Source organism: Papaver somniferum, chromosome 8 (assembly GCF_003573695.1).
Source record: "Papaver somniferum cultivar HN1 chromosome 8, ASM357369v1, whole genome shotgun sequence".
In the NCBI taxonomy this organism is placed as follows: domain Eukaryota; kingdom Viridiplantae; phylum Streptophyta; class Magnoliopsida; order Ranunculales; family Papaveraceae; genus Papaver; species Papaver somniferum.
This window is the reverse complement of record NC_039365.1, coordinates 15,599,651-15,616,048: the sequence shown is the minus strand read 5'-3', so window position 1 is coordinate 15,616,048 and position 16,398 is coordinate 15,599,651. Positions and strand designations below refer to the sequence as shown.

The 16,398-nt window shown below is 39.8% G+C and overlaps 1 protein-coding gene and 1 long non-coding RNA gene across 2 annotated transcripts; both read left to right on the top strand.

The window, feature by feature from the left end:
• The first annotated feature begins 7,784 nt into the window (after window positions 1-7,784).
• LOC113305153 lies at window positions 7,785-8,285 on the top strand. Its single transcript, XM_026554249.1, has one exon. The coding sequence runs from the start codon at window positions 7,785-7,787 to the stop codon at window positions 8,283-8,285; it is 501 nt and encodes a 166-aa protein (XP_026410034.1).
• Window positions 8,286-14,011: 5,726 nt separating this feature from the next.
• Window positions 14,012-15,411, top strand: LOC113306781. The gene is made up of 3 exons (XR_003338829.1): window positions 14,012-14,450; window positions 14,570-14,622; window positions 15,015-15,411. It is a non-coding gene; the product is annotated as an uncharacterized LOC113306781 (long non-coding RNA).
• Window positions 15,412-16,398: the final 987 nt, after the last annotated feature.

Below are 16,398 nucleotides of genomic sequence, written 5' to 3'. Positions count from 1 at the left end.
AGAACCTACATGATCATAAGTTAAATGTGCTTGTATAGGATACGCAGCGGAATAATATGTAAAGAAGTCTTTGTATTTCTCTGGAGCCTTCTTGTCACGACTTGAGGTTATGACAATTGGTACCACTGGTTGATGATCTTGTGGAACCATAACCTCAGATTCTATAACTTGATGCGGAACATCTTGTAATCATGTATTATCATCAGTAACACTAACATTATTGTCTGAAGCTTCTTCATGAACTGCTTCATTATGCACATCCAACACTGCATTAGGTAAGTCCACCAACTCTACCCCACCACCATTATCTCTGTGGGAATCTGTTGCAGTAGGTATCTCAGTAATAACTGGAAGTGGTGCCAAATCTGTGTAACACTCCCCCTGAGACCGACTGCCAGAATCACACTGAAAGTAAGCCAATGCTTCATCAAATACAACATCACGAGAAATCTGTAGATTTCTAGTGGGTGGATGATAACAAATATAACCTTTCTTTGTAGATGAATAACCAAAGAACACACATTTAGTTGCCCGTGAATCCAGTTTATCACGATGCTTTGCCTGTAAATGTACGTAACAGACACAACCGAAAACTCTGAGATGAGAAATGCCAGGCTGATGACGTTTCAAAACCTCTAATGGAGATTTGAACTCAAGCACACGACTAGGAAGACGATTGATCAAATAAGTGGCCGTCAGAGAACCATGATACCAGAATTTCTTTGGAACATGCATCTGAATCATAAGAGCACGAGTAGTCTCCATAATATGACGTAGTTTCCGTTCAGCAACACCATTTTGCTGTGAAGTACCAACACAGCTAGTTTGATGGATAATACCATGACTACGCAAATAACCTGGAAGAGTGCCTTTGACAAACTCAGTGCCATTATCTGATCTAAAGATTTTAACCTGTGCATCAAATTGGTTGCGTATCATACAATGAAAATCCGCAAATACAGATGAAACTTAAGTTTTGGATTTGAGTAAATAGATCCATGTAGCACGTGACCAATCATCTATAAAGATAACAAAATACTTATACCCATCATAAGCATCAATTGGAGCAGGGCCCCATAAATCAGAATGAATTAACTCAAAAGGCATTGTAGCACGAGTCACAAAATTAGGAAATGGAAAACGAGATTGTTTAGAAAACTGACAAACATCACAGACTTGAGTCTGGACAGAAAATGTGGGAAAAATCCTAGACAAAACACGACTAGAAGGATGTCCAAGTATTTTATGATAAAGGAACTGCGGAGTAGATCTTTGAGTGAGACATGCCATGTCACTAGAACGTAACAGGTACAATCCATGAGAAAAGATGCCTCTACCAATCGTCTTCTTCGTCTTTCGATCCTGAAAGATGACCGAGGTAGGGGTAAATGTAACATCACAATTCAGAGAATTAGTGATTTGACCAATAGATAACAACTGAGTAGGAAACGATGGAACAACAAGTGCATTAGATGGCGGACAATCTGGAAAAAAATGCACTTTCCCACTGCCCATAACAGGAGCAGTAGAGCCATTAGCAACTGACACATTTTTATGAGAGCTGCGAATAAATGCATGAACTGACGAAGGATCATTTTCCATATGATCCGTAGCTCCTGAATCAATAATCCAAACTTGGCGGTTGGAAACAGGCGTAGTAAGAAAGGCTAGTAGGTTACCTGAAGTATGGTTGGCCTTGCGCTCAGTCTTATTACCCAACTGGTTAAAGAAATCCTTCAATTGGTCTATGGTAAAGGATGAATTGTCAGCTACAACAGCTCGAGCAAGCTTATTTTTGTCAAAAGTAGCTTTAAGATGAGGATAAATATCCCAACAGCGATCCTTGGTGTGACCAGTTTTATTACAATGATCACAATGAAAAACTTCTCTCTTACCCTTAGCACGAGAATTCTTGTCCTTATCAAATGGCATGGCTCGTCGTTTATCATCTTTGGACCTCATAAGAGCACTTGATTCAGCTGCATACAGGTCTACAATGCTTTTAGAATTAGGATTCATAACTTTCTTACGCGTCTCTTCACGCTGCACAGTCGCACAAACATTAGACAGACTTGGCAGTTCAGCACTCATGAGAATAGTGCTTCTAAGAGATTCATGGTTTGAGGCTACTGAGCGCATCAAAGATTTTATCCTCCTCAACCCTCTTCAAGAGAATTTTGGCATCAGTTGTATGAGGACGATATGTATCCAGTTCATCCCACTTCTTTTTTAAATAACCAAAATGCTCAGTAAAACTTTTCGTACCTTGTTCAGCCTCAGCAATCTCACGTTTCAGCTCAAACACCCGAGCAACATTATTCTGTAAGCCATACAGACTAGCAACATACTTCCACAAATCCTTTGCAGATTCTGAGAACGAGAAGATTTCCGAAATATGTGGTTCCATCGACTGAAGAATCCACGTGCGAACAAGTTGATCATCAGCAATCCAATCTTCATACTTTGGATCCTTAGCATCTGGACAGGTACTATTCTCACCAATATACCCAGATTTTCTTTTACCCCCAATAGCAAGAACAGCATCCCTAGACTAGCTTACATAATTGACATCATTCAGCAAGACAGGGGTTAAACGCAAACTAGTATTATGATCTGATTGTGCCATAGTAAACACACAGAGAAACAAAAACTTGATTACAGAGAAACGGCCAGGATCGTTAACGATCCCCTGATACCATGTTGGTATGCATAAGATGTTATGCAGTATGCATAAGATGTTATGCAGTCAATATTGGATCTGCATAAGATGTTATGCAGTTAACTAAAACAGATTAAGAAGAAACACAGTTTAACGTGGTTCGGCTATAGCCTACGTCCACGGGAGAAGAATGATTAGGGTTTCTTATTATCAATGGAGGTTTTACAAGAAGTGTATATATATATCATATACATGCCACATATTCGTATAGATAGCAACATATCTAGAGAATATTTTCTTGGTGTAAGCCAATCATAAATAGAGAAACCAAATATTCTCCTTTGTTCCAACAGGAAGCAATCCTAGCTCATCTCTTAACGGATAAATACTCGAACAAAGAAAAAAAAAGGAAGAGAATAGGGTTTGGAGTTTTCCATTCCGTTTTCATTATCAGTTATCTTCTTCAATATTTTTCTATGGCTTTTAAGAAAGCCATGTCTTGCTAATAGTTTTGTAACTAGGTTTTTACGGTTGAAGATACTTGGGTATTAGGTTACTTTCTAAATTGAATTGAATTATGAAGCAATAGACCATTATGATTTGAATTGATTAATTTTTGAATATTGTTTATTTGATTGATTGAAAAATGATTTGTTGCATTGGCGGTTCTAGAAACCTATGCGTGTGATTGATAATCTTACAAATATGTTTGGTCTCATTGTTTGATAGTCCATGCTTCGTTAAAAACTCTGATGGGTTATGCTTAGAATAGTCAAGTAATATATGTGAATTAATATTTAGTTTCGTATAATTTTATCGCTGATGTAATTTGATGGTGTATGCGTGGATTTATTCTTTTGATTTACTATGCTTAGGGTATACCAGTGACATTTGCAACTGTATGCTTATAATAGGTGATGTCAATAGAACGAAAGATAAACAAATACTCATAATTATGTTTAATTTTAGTAATTAAGTAGAAGTAGTGGTGGATTCCATAAAACCCTTGTTACAAATTCTCATATTCTTGGTTACGTCTTCATTATTGTGTTTTCTTAGTTCCGTAATTTCTGAAAATATTAAATCTGTTTGGTTATTTTTGATATTAGTTAGTAGTAGTATTTTCACACTCCTCGTGGGAACGACTTGTACTTGCCATTGTCTACTAGTTAGACGATGTGAACTTGCAGTAATTTATTGTAGGTTTTTAAGCCTACCAGTCATCACTAGCATAAAATCTTAGTTCGGTTCTTCCTAGAATGAGCGCTTCTTTTTAAGTATTTTATGGGTAAAATACCCGATAGCCACGTGTCAACATCCTAAGGGGTGAATCCATGATAAAATGATGATATAGGAGCATCGAGTCATACTCTAAAAAGGATAGCTTGTCTGAATCAAGACACCTGCTACAACGTCACATGATTGACGCATGTAAGGAGTAGTCTAATCCTCTCATACGGTCAAGTCTAAAAAGGAGTAACACATTTAAGGAAGAATCAGAAGAAGCATAAGTGAGTCTACAACACCTCATAGAGCTCGTACGACCTATATTATAGCCAGAGAATGATGCAACACGAGGTTACTTGAGAAGAACAACACAATGGTGTACAGGGCGAGATATCTTGGAGAGGAACCCATCATGCCATCACGAGGGATAGTATAGAAGCTCGCTCGAAGTCCAGAGGAGACAGACGACAAACTACATATGCTCGACGAAGCCAGACCTTCACGAGTCTTATTCTGTCTATAAATACCGGTCCATGTTGAAGCAGTTGGAAAACTTATGTATCAATAGATGGTCTTTCTATAGAGAATTCCTGAGAGAGATCTAGATATAGAGAAAGTTAGAATCTAAGTGATATTTGTACTTCTTTCAAAGGTAAGACCTTATAATCAATAAGAAAACATCTTCTTTCCCGTGGACATAGGTCTTCATGGCCAAACCATGTTATATGCTTGTGACAATATTTAATTTTCATAATCTTTACATAGTTTTTATCTTGAATCTTATATTTTTTATTAGTTGTTAGTCTTTAATCTTAGATGCAACTACATTTTGGCGCTAGAAACAGGGAGGTATGAAGATCTATTCTACCTCCCTAGTAACAGCTCTATATTATCTTCATAATCTCCATGAGAGAAGTAGTTTTCATACTAATAAGTATATTTTTGTTAAGATTTATGGGTAGCGCTCGGACTCAAATATGATCTACACGATCTGTGAAGTCTAGAAGAACCTCAAAATCAGCAGATCTACACTTTTTTCGCTAGTTTTCTTTTAGATTTTTCGTCTAGTAGCGGCTTTGAATATCTTTCTCAAGGTACTCAGGAGAGTTGACGGTCGGAGTGAAAATGGAGTTTTCAATACTGCGGAACTCAAACGATCTCCTCCATGAAAGAGTCGGAAAGAATAAAGCTATCAGTAGACTCCATGGAAGAAAATATCTTCATGTGAAAGTTGAAAAAACTAGTTGTTCTTCATCCTCAAGGGAACTCAAGATAATCCACAAACCTCTTCTTAGAAATCTAACTCTAAGTCAAGAAGGAGGGTTAATGAGTACATAATCATTCATCAAATTCAAAAATTTGACCAAAATCCAAAGTCTAAAGATGATGAGAGATATTTTCTAGAATGGGAAAGATATGCTCAATCGTCATAATTTGGTTTCTTCCCCATAAGAGGTATAACGTGTTGAATGAGGTATTTTTCTCGAGAAAAGAGGACTGATAAAACACCTTTTCTTCATCATTAACACCTTGTGCAAGTAGGGAATGTTTTGACATCTTCACATGTCTCCAAAATTTACTGCAAAGTCTTCCTGTACTACATTGTCCAGTCTGAACTATGACTTAGCAATTGCACATGACCTGCAAATCTAGGGACCCACCTTTCTGAGAAAAGAAACAAATTAAGTATTATCGCATATATTGCGGGGAAGGTAATGATGATGCGACGATCTGCTCGCACGAGCCAAGGTGAAAACGGTGGAGCTCGTCTAGAAAGACTAGATGACCTGGAGCCAGGCGAGACCATGTTAAACGGTGCGATCCCAGGAGACAACCCGATGACCAGTATCGGTAAGGATTAACTGACAATTCTATCTCCGAAGAAGAGGGAAACCCCTTCGAGAGGCATGATGATGTCCATCTAACCCAACCAGGAGGGTTGGACCGTTCGCCAAAGGCAAACATCGAACAACGAGGCCAAGAAGGACAACCCTTCAGACCTCGGCGATGCCAACGCTACCATCGCAGCTATCCTGAAAGCCCAAGAAGCTCAGGATGAGAGACTGAAGAGATTAGAGAAACGAAATAGGAGACTAGAACGGAGAAACCGCAGGCTGAAGCGTAAAGCAAAGAAGAAGGTGCCACTCGCTACCGTTGAGGAGATCCCCGAGGAGGAAAATCCTTTTGAGCACCTATAGGACGACGAACGAGTCAGTATCCCTGACACCTAGAACGAGGAAACAACAGATCGGTTCCCCAGAGGGAGCAGGGGCGTCCTTGACCAGGAGGATAGCCCATCCGAGGGATTATCAGATATTGATCCCAAGCACAAAGGATATGAATAGAATCAACGAAGTTAGAATCAACTTCGAGGCCGAGAACCTCGCGGCTGTGAACCCCAAGCGAGGGGAGACCTCAAGGTCAAATCGACCCAAGATTGTATCATATACTGAACAGTCGGACGAGGATTCAGGGCGATCAAGGCGTCGTCACCAGGAGTTTTCTTTCTCGCCCGAGAGGGCACAGGGAAGGAAGAAGAAAGCTGAAAAAAGGCGGAATGATGACCAATTGCAGGCCCGACTCTTCCGGCTCTAGGAAATGTATAATGAAGCTAAAGGAAGGAAAGAAAGTAAGAAATTGGCGGAAGTTATGCGGGAGACAGGAAAATCTCCCCTATCTAAAAATCTATTAAAATTGCAATTTTCAAGGAAATGCTCTCTACCGACGTTCACATCTCCGTTCATTTGAACATGAGACGCAGTCGAGCACCTTAGGACTTATCGCATGACACTAACCCAATGGGATCACTATGATGTAGTATTATGTAAGTTTTTTCCGGCAAGTTTGAGAGACGAATCTCTAATGTGGTTTAACAACCTGCCTAAAGGCTCAGTTGTATCATTTGCTCACCTATCCGAGCTGTTCTTAGAAACATACATTCATAATAACAGAGTACGACTCGAAGTTGACGCGTTGTTCCAGATATCCCGAGGACCAAATGAGTCACTCCTCTCCCTGCTAACACGATGGAGAAAACTATGTGCTGAGATTAGAAAAGTCTCTGAAGCTTACGCGATCTTAGGCTTCAAAATAGTCTTAGAAAGACAGACCCTATATTTGTCCGCATATATGAAACCATTCCAAAGAATTTGGGAAAATTAAGAGAAATCCAAGAGGATTATGTATCCTTGGAAAAACTCCAAGACGGAACTTACGACAAGATGGTAAAAGGAACTAGTAGAGGATCAAATATGGTAGAACCACAGAATCCCCAAATACCAGCCCAACAGGGAGATCCAACAACGGGTCAACCCAGTTCGACAAACATCAGACTAGAGGATGGAAAGGGCGATACCAAGCCCAGCAAAAGAAAGGAAAGTTCGTAGACCCAGTCTACAAGAAGCTGAACACCCCCATATCCGAGATTCTTAAGAAGATCGACGGAAAACATAAAATCACTTACCCATGGAACAGAGGTCAGCATCCAGGGCGGGCCAAAAATAGCACCGACTTCTATGAATTCCATCAATTCCATAGCCACACGACAGACTCGTGTAGGGACTTGAAGAATGTGGTGCAATAAATGATCGATGAATGCAACCTCCAGGAATACATCGCGCAACCAGCAACCCAGCTAGTGGCAGGACCACCTGTACATCGTGTGGAAATACCACGCGAGGAACAACATCTCAGGTGTAATACCATCTCGCACTCGGCAACCACGGTGCCTGATGGAAACGTTACAGAAAGAATCCACAAACGAACCTTCGAAGGTGACGAAGTATTTAATGTGTCAAAGGAACCCCCATGGAGGATTGGATGAAAATCCCAATAATTGTTTTCGCTTCTGAAGCACCTGATTTATGGACGAAATCACAATGACCCATTATTGGTCACCATGGCCATTGCACTTCCCGAACACGAATGCGAGGAAGAAAAACCTAAGGCATTACCATGGGCAATGACCAAAATCCTAATCGATGGGGGTAGCTCCGCCGAGATCCTGTACTATGAAACATTCAAACAGATGGGTCTTAGACACGATTGCCTAATACCCTCTACTTACAACATATTTGGATTTAACGGCTCTTCAACCCGCCCAAGGGGTGAGGTGACATTGGAAATCTGGATGGGAAAAATCCTCACCTTAACCACTTTCTGTGTGGTAGATGTACTATCACCCTACACAACCATCGTCGGTCGATCCTGGGTCCATGGGATCAAGGGGGTGGCCTTGACTTACCATCAAAGGCTAAGGTTCCCAACACCCGATGGAGTTGCGGAAATCGTCGGAGACTCTAGCGAGGCAAAGTATTTCCACGAGATGGAACGACGACAACAAAGTAAACTCTGCAAAAGCAAAAAAGAGGAGAGCCAAGAACGCCAAGAACCAGGCTGAAATCGATGCTTACATAACCATGACGAAGGAGGCAATACGCTCAAACAATGAGCCTGTTCTGGAGCGAAGTCCCCAATTTGGACTCACTTATATGGCCCATGCATAATCTCTCCGACATTGGAGAACTCAAATTGAACTTCTCGGCCTCGGAAACGACAAAAGAAATAAATATCAGAAAACCCGAAAATCCGGGTATGGTAAAAATAAGAACCCTCCTCAGCGAGGAGGAAGAACAAAATCTAGTACAAGTATTAAGAGAATATTCCAATGTCTTTGCATGGCACATGGAAGACATGCCCGGCAAAGACCCAGAAGTGTGCTGGCATCACCTGAAAATCAACCCAAAGCATAAGCCCATGCGGCAAAAGATGCAAAAAGTGGCACCTGAATACCATGAAGCCATTCAAAAAGAACTAAATAAAATGGAGGCATTGGGGGTAATACGAGAAGTACAGTATCCAATATGGATGTCCAACATGGTGATAGTCCCTAAGAAAAATGGGGAGGGGGGGTAAGGATCTGCATTGACTTCAGCGACCTTAATTAGGCCTGTCCAAAAGACAGCTTCCCACTCTCTAACATTGATCAGCTCGTGGAATCCACCTCTGGATACGGACTATTATCCCTCATGGACGGATACTCGGGATATAACCATATCCCCCTCGCCGAGGTGGACCAGGAGCATACTTCCTTCTTCACCCCCCGGGGTCTATATTGTTATACCAAGATGCCATTTGGATTAAAAAACGCAGGCACTACTTACCAAAGAATGGTAGAGAAGTTTTTCGATGGTTGGATACATAAGGCTTTAGAAGTATATGTAGATGACATGCTCGTCAAGAGCAAGCTTCCTCAAGACCATGGAAACGATCTCATAGAAATCTTTGTACAAATGAGGAAGTTTAATATGAAAATTAATCCGGAAAAATGCGCCTTTGGAGTAACCTCGGGAAAATTCCTAGGGTACTTGGTCACCAAATGAGGAATCGGGGTCGATCTAGAAAAGGTGCGTGCTATATTATAAATGCCCTCCCCCGCGACGATCAAAGACGTGCAAAGGCTAACTGGTCGACTAGCAGCCTTGGGAAGGTTCATATCTAGATCGCCCGACAAATATAAATACTTATTCAATACCTTGAAAAAAGGGGAAATTTTTTCATGGAGTAGAACTTACGAAGAAGCTTTTCAAAAGATCAAAGAACATTTGGCAACCCTGCCAATCCTCCAGAAGCCTGACCCTGCGCGATAACCTTTACATCTACCTATCGGCGACTAATACCTCAATCAGTGCAGTATTAACTCGCATAGAAAAAGAAGTGGAGCAACCCATTTACTTCATAAGTAAGACTCTGACATCATCAGAGAAGAACTATTCGAAAATTGAGAAAATCTTATTATCTCTGGTCTATGAAACGCAAAAATTACGCACTTATTTTCATGCACACACGGTAACAGTCATCACGAAGGCCCCAATAGAATCTGTACTCGATCATGCTAACAGAGAAGGCAGAATCTCTAAATGGGGATCTCAAATCAAACAATTTGGACTCAAATATCAAGCCCAAACGGCAATTAAAACCCAAGTGGTTGCGGATTTCCTAGCCTATTTTCCATTAAACGACACGGACGAGATCGAAGAAATCCAAGGCATGGAAGACGAGCTAGAGGATCCTCCCGATCTACTTCGCTCCGAAAATCCAAGGCGATAGGAAGTCTTCGTAGATGGATCATGTAATTCCGAAGGCTCTGGTATCAGGCATGGTTTTTACAACCCCGACCAGCCGAAGAATCGTCTACAGTATGAGACTTGAATTCCCCGCCACCAATAATATAATTGAATACGAGGCAGCCATACATTCCCTCCGAGTAATAATCGCGCTGGGCATCAATGAAGTACGACTCACAAGTGACTCGCAACTCACTGTACGGCAGATAGAAGGAACATATAAAGCCTCGGATCCATGCTTGCAGCGATACCTCTAACTCGCCAAGCATTATATCGAGCAGATACCAAACATCATGTTCCGCCATTTAAATCGAATCAATAACAGGTACGCTAATGCCTTGGCATTTATAGCCTCCATGACAACAGATCCCGAGGCCACTAATGTCAGAAACGAACGGGTCATGTTACCCTCTATTCCCATAGAAGGAAACATGGACATCCTCACTATGGACTCAGCAGCCCAAGAAGAGGGCCTACCAGAGGATGATTGGAGAACCCCAATCATAAAATACCTAGCCAACGGGGACCTCCCAAGCGATCAACAGATCGCACACAAAATCATATTGAGGTCAGGGAATTACCAACTTCGAGAGGGTATCCTATACAAGCAATCATACCTAGGACCTCTTCTCATATGCCTTTCCTTCACCAAGGTCCATAGCATATTAAAGATAGAAAATTATCATAGGAGGTTAGCTCGGGAAAACAACAAACGTGTTCACCAGAGGCAATTTAGTCCAGGCGATAAATTCTGGCGCGAAATTCCGCATTACCAGCGCGAGTCGGGCAAATTTGCACCCATATGGGAAGGCCCACTGACGGTCATAGCTAAGGCAGGAGATGGAGCATATAGATGGCTCAAATCTAATGGAGAGGAACTTGAGCTCCCATGGAACATCAGGTACCTAAAAGCTTACAATGCTTAATAAGCTCACTAGCTAGGTAACCAAAAATCAAAGGAAGGATCAACTTCCCAAGTAAAAAAAAAAGGTCATGAAACCTCTCCGAAATGTACTAATACCCTCTTTTGAAGATAATAAAATTACTCCTTTTGTGCATTCTTGCTGATTTCACATTTTTATTTTCTGTTAAATTTTTTTCCTTTAGTTTCTCGTTCTTTATTTTTGCATATAGATTAATCATGTCATATTTGGATTACAAAGAAATCCCATCCAAACCTATGGCACGGTTCTCTCCACACCTTCCATTCTCCATAGAATGATGCAGGTAACACACCTAAGCTACCTGAGACGGAAACAGACCTAAGGTAATTCCATCACGAACATGAAATCGGATGATGTCCTCCATAACAGGAGATATCCAGAATCGGGGTACTTACCTCTGGCTGGGGAAAGAATCACTCGAAACACGGTTAAGCAAACACAAAGTGATCCACACATCTAGTCACTAAACCAAAAGAAGGGAGTGTAACCTAAAACGGGGCACTATATAATAAAAATAAAAATAAAAAGCAAAGCCCAACAGGGAAACAGGCGAGAAGGATACATCTTATGTGCAAAGGTACAATACTGTAAGCGATACCTTATCCAAATTTAGGAACTAGTCACTCCTTTGCTTTGTCATCCATGGTTGGACCAACACTACATACGATAACTCCTCAGAGCCATGAGGCACCAAAGTATATACAATAAAAAGGTCACAAAAAAAGAAGAAGTTATTATTCATTCCAACAAAGAAGCCACATTACATAACGGCATAAAAAAAAGTTCTCGGACTGGAGCATCGCACTCATGCCTTGCCAGGAGCAACTGTCTTAATACTCGTCCGAGCCTCATCCGGACCAAAAGCCACCAACTGGGGCACGAATGATCCCACCTCTACACGAACACCTCGGGCATGAGCAATAACCGGAGAGCTCCATCTAGCCAACCCACCTTCGCCTCTCTTTCATCACTATCCTCCGATGCTAAGGCATAAAACAGGGGCAAGATATATATATACGTTCAAATACAAAGGAAATATTTTATACCTCAGCACCTTTAGTAGCAAATGCTTCTAAGCTAAAACGTGTGAACACACACATGGAATAAAGTGTTCCCAAGACCAATCGCAAGAAGAAACACAATATATGAAGTGTTTCCAAGCTTGCCGGTAAAAGGAAATACAAAGGTAAACACGAAATCCCCCAGAAACAAGTTCAGTCACTTGACGAACGGATGAGGCTGAAGACGTTATGCGAAGGTATTTCCGAGAAGACATTGGAGATGATCTAGAATCCGGAGCACAAAAAACCGAAATAACACATAAATGAGAGGACATATCGTCATGTCGGAGAAAACATGAAAAAATACCTCGCCACCACGGGGGACGAGGAAGAAAACGACCAACACACATGGAAGCTTTCTACAGAAAGAGGCTTTGAATTCTACAGAAGAGAAAGAGGAGGAAAGCGAAGCTCACATCCTTACCACAAAAGGATTTTTCTTAAATAGAAACTAAAATCCTCGAAAAACCAACTAGTTTTGTTAAACCCAAGAAGGTCAAAGACGCGACGAACAAGACGATAATAATCCTGAAGGAAAAGTACAAAAGTAAAGATATCCTCTCTCCCACGACGCATGAAAAAAGCCGACAGGCATCCCACGGCTAACAAACAAATGTACACCTGGCGATAAAGACGATACGGTCACAAAAGATTTCTTCCCATCATGCCCTAGGCAAGTTGCAAAGAAAATGAGCAAAATGTGAGGATAAAATACCCGATAGCCACGTGTCAACATCCTAAGGGGTGAATCCATGATAAGATGATGAGATAGGAGCATCGAGTCATCCTCTAAAAAGCTTGTCTGAATCAAGACACCTGCTACAAAGTCACATGACTGACGCGTGTAAAGAGTAGTCTAATCCGCTCAGACGGTCAAGTCTAAAAAGGAGGACTGCATTTAAGGAAGGATAAGAAGAAGCATAAGCGAGTCTACAACACCTCAGAGAGCTCGTACGAACTATACTATAGCCCGAGAATGATGCAGCACGAGGTTACTTGAGAAGAACGGCACAATGGTGTACATGGCGAGATATCTCGGAGAGGAACCCAGCATGCCATCACGAGGGATAGTATAGAAGCTCGCTCAAATCAAATTCCAAGGAGACAGACGACAGAATCCATATGCTCGACGAGACCAGACCTTCACGAGTCTTATTTTGTCTATAAATACCGGTTCATGTAGAAGGAGATGGACAACTTATGTATCAATAGATGGTCTTTCTACAGAGAGTTCCTGAGAGAGATCTAGATAGAGAGAAAGTTAGAAATCTAAGTGATATTTGTACTTCTTTCAAGGATAAGACCTTATAATCAATAAGAAATCATCTTCTTTCCCGTGGACGTAGGTCTTCATGGACGAACCACGTTATATGCTTGTGTCAATCTTTACTTTTCATACTCTTGACATCTTGTTCATCTTGAATCTTGTATGTTTTAGTAGTTGTTAATCTTTAATCTTACTTGGGTGTAGTCATCCGAAAAATTGCAACTACAAGTATATTGAGATTCTTGTAATTTTATGTCTTACAGAAATTGATTGTATCCGCAATAATATTTATTTGGTATTGATTGTATCCACGGTAATATATCGAGGGATTGAATATCCCACTGTTCTATTCATGATACAAATTGAAGAATGATCAATATTTTTCCTTATTGCATATCTTCATGAATAAACATACATAGCAGACGTAAGATAAACCATTTTTCTTCTGCTGTAAAAAGCCTTACATTAGCTAAAAGGAAATTACAAATGGGGATGACATATTTTTTGCAGACGGCCCCAAAAAGGAAAGAGAAACATCCAAGACATAAACGATGCTACTACTACGACTACGGGTAGCTATATAGATGAGCATTTAGCAGTATAGCTAAATTTGTTAACCCAAGAAATCTAAAATTTGATAGCATTATACACGTGAGGTTCCGAGCTTGGCTTAGGGTGAACCATTAAAGTTAAAGCTCTATGCAACGTAAGACCAATAGCTTCATCCATGTTCAATTTCTCAATCACTTGACCTTCTGGTAACTCCCAATTAAAACCGTGAATCGAAGTAGCAGTCATAAATTGCGCTATTCTTTTTCCTAAGTGGAAACTACCACCACACCCATTTCTCAGATTTTTCCCATCCTCAAACCCACCGTCAGAAAAGTTCACGGACGCATCCATTTTTCTTTGACAAATTTAAAAGAGGCCCATATCTTCTGAAATTTTTTATTTTTTCAAATGGAAATAAAGTTGGGTGTTTCCTCGTCAGGAAGAGAGGAAATAATTTAGAGGTCTGATTTTATCATAGAGAGAGGAACTTACTTTTATATAAACAAGGAAACTCTTGGACGACGACGACAACGTTAACATCCTTCTTGTATTATTTCACTCTGTTTTAATCCATACCCTAGAATCATAATATCGTTACCTAGAATCATCAATCAGGTAACATTTTGATATCAATTTTTTGTTTTTAGTTGTGATTTTGAGTTATAGCTTCGAAATTTGATACATTAGGGTTTAATATAAGGATCTATTTTATTTATTTTAATTGATTCGAGAAGATCAGGAAGAAAGAAAGAAGGTTACAAATTCTCTTCAGATTTGTCTCATTCAGGTATAAAGAATTATCCACATGTTTGTTGTCAACTTCAATATACTCATATTATTCCGATTCGGATTCTCCCTTGCACATATCGGAATTGGAAGTGATTATGTAGATATCCACTTGTATCAAAAAGTTGATTTAGAAGGATCATATTCTTATAATCATTTATTGCAAGTCAATTTTCTTAAGTCCATATGTTCTCCAATTATGAGAGTGGGCATGTTTTAGCTTTCATTTTCAATTGGATCCAAGAAATTTTCTCTGTTTCAATGCATGAATACTATATATTTGTCATTGGTTCTCTAAGGAAGTTTATTTGATGCTTAAGATCATAGTTAGTTGCATACAATATATGAATATCATAGCTTATTATTTCTGGTTATTTGGATGTAATCGTGCAGTTACTCATGACTGAAATCGATGAAGGCAAATCGGAATCGGACAATTTCTTGATGGAATTTTATATCCATGATAACATACTTATAGGGGAAGGTGACTCAGAAACAGAAATTGTTTCTCATATACCAGTATGTCCAGTGATTGTGTTTGTCAATTCTAGAAGTAGTGGACAGCTAGGTGGTGATTTGCTTATAACTTACCGCAACCTACTAAACAAGCATCATGTATTTATTAATTTTCAGCCTGTACACAGGTGCTTGCAGAAAAGTGGAAATCGACATTGATAGATGTTTTTACTGTTAATTTTCCTTTGGTTGTCATCTTTATAAAAGTCTTTCTTTTGTTGACACATATATCAAATTGTTCAAGGATCTCTTGTTGTTCCTGTTGGAAATTTAATCTCTTGTCTTTGTTGGGCACTGAAATTATCACTTGCCTAAACTTGAGAAAGTCTTCTGTTGTCAACATTATGATAAAATATTTTTGAGAATGTCTTTTGCTGGTCTCAGAGATGGCCAAATGGAACCTTTTTCTTTCATGCAACTATGATAGTAAGCTGGAGCAAGCTTTTTATTTGCAACACTAGGCATGGTATGTTTCTGTGCATCAGTGAAGTGAGTTAGGAATGGTGGTGTTGATATTGGTTCCAATGGGTTATGCATTTAAAAGAAAATGGAGCTAAAAGGATGCTGCAGTGGCAAGGCAAAGGAGATGGAAGTACAAATGGTTTTGGTGTGCATGTGACGTGCATTTAAAAGAAAAATGAGGTGTAAATTTGTTGCATAACTTGTTATGCATTCTCAAAATTGGTTGCATAACACGTTCTGCAGTTGTTGTTTTTTTGCATAACTTGTTATGCAGTTCAGAAAACGGTTACAGAACACGTTATGCAGCTAATTTTTTCTTAGTACTGAAACCAACAAAAAATAAGGCTGCATAAATTTTCATGCACCTACAATAATATCTACATAACATGTTATGCAGTCGTGAAAATGGATGCATAAGTTATGCATCCGAAAATATGACTGCATTATGCATCGAGAAATTGTTGGACAATCTTTTATGCATCGAGATAATAGATGCATAACCTGATATGCATCCGTAAATATGGATGCATACTGTATTATGCATCAATTTTTTTATGTACGCACTAAAATCAACCAAAATAATGGTTACATAACTTGTTATAGATGCATAACTTTGTTATCCAAATGCATAATTTGTTATGCACTGGAGAAAATGGTTGCATAATTTGTTATGCGTCTGCAGAATGTGTTATGCATCTTTTTTGGTGGCTGCATACTGGTTATGTATCAAGTTTTCGAAAAAATTTCCTAAAATGATGATCACCTCCGATTTTTTCGTGAAAAACAAAAATTTGATATT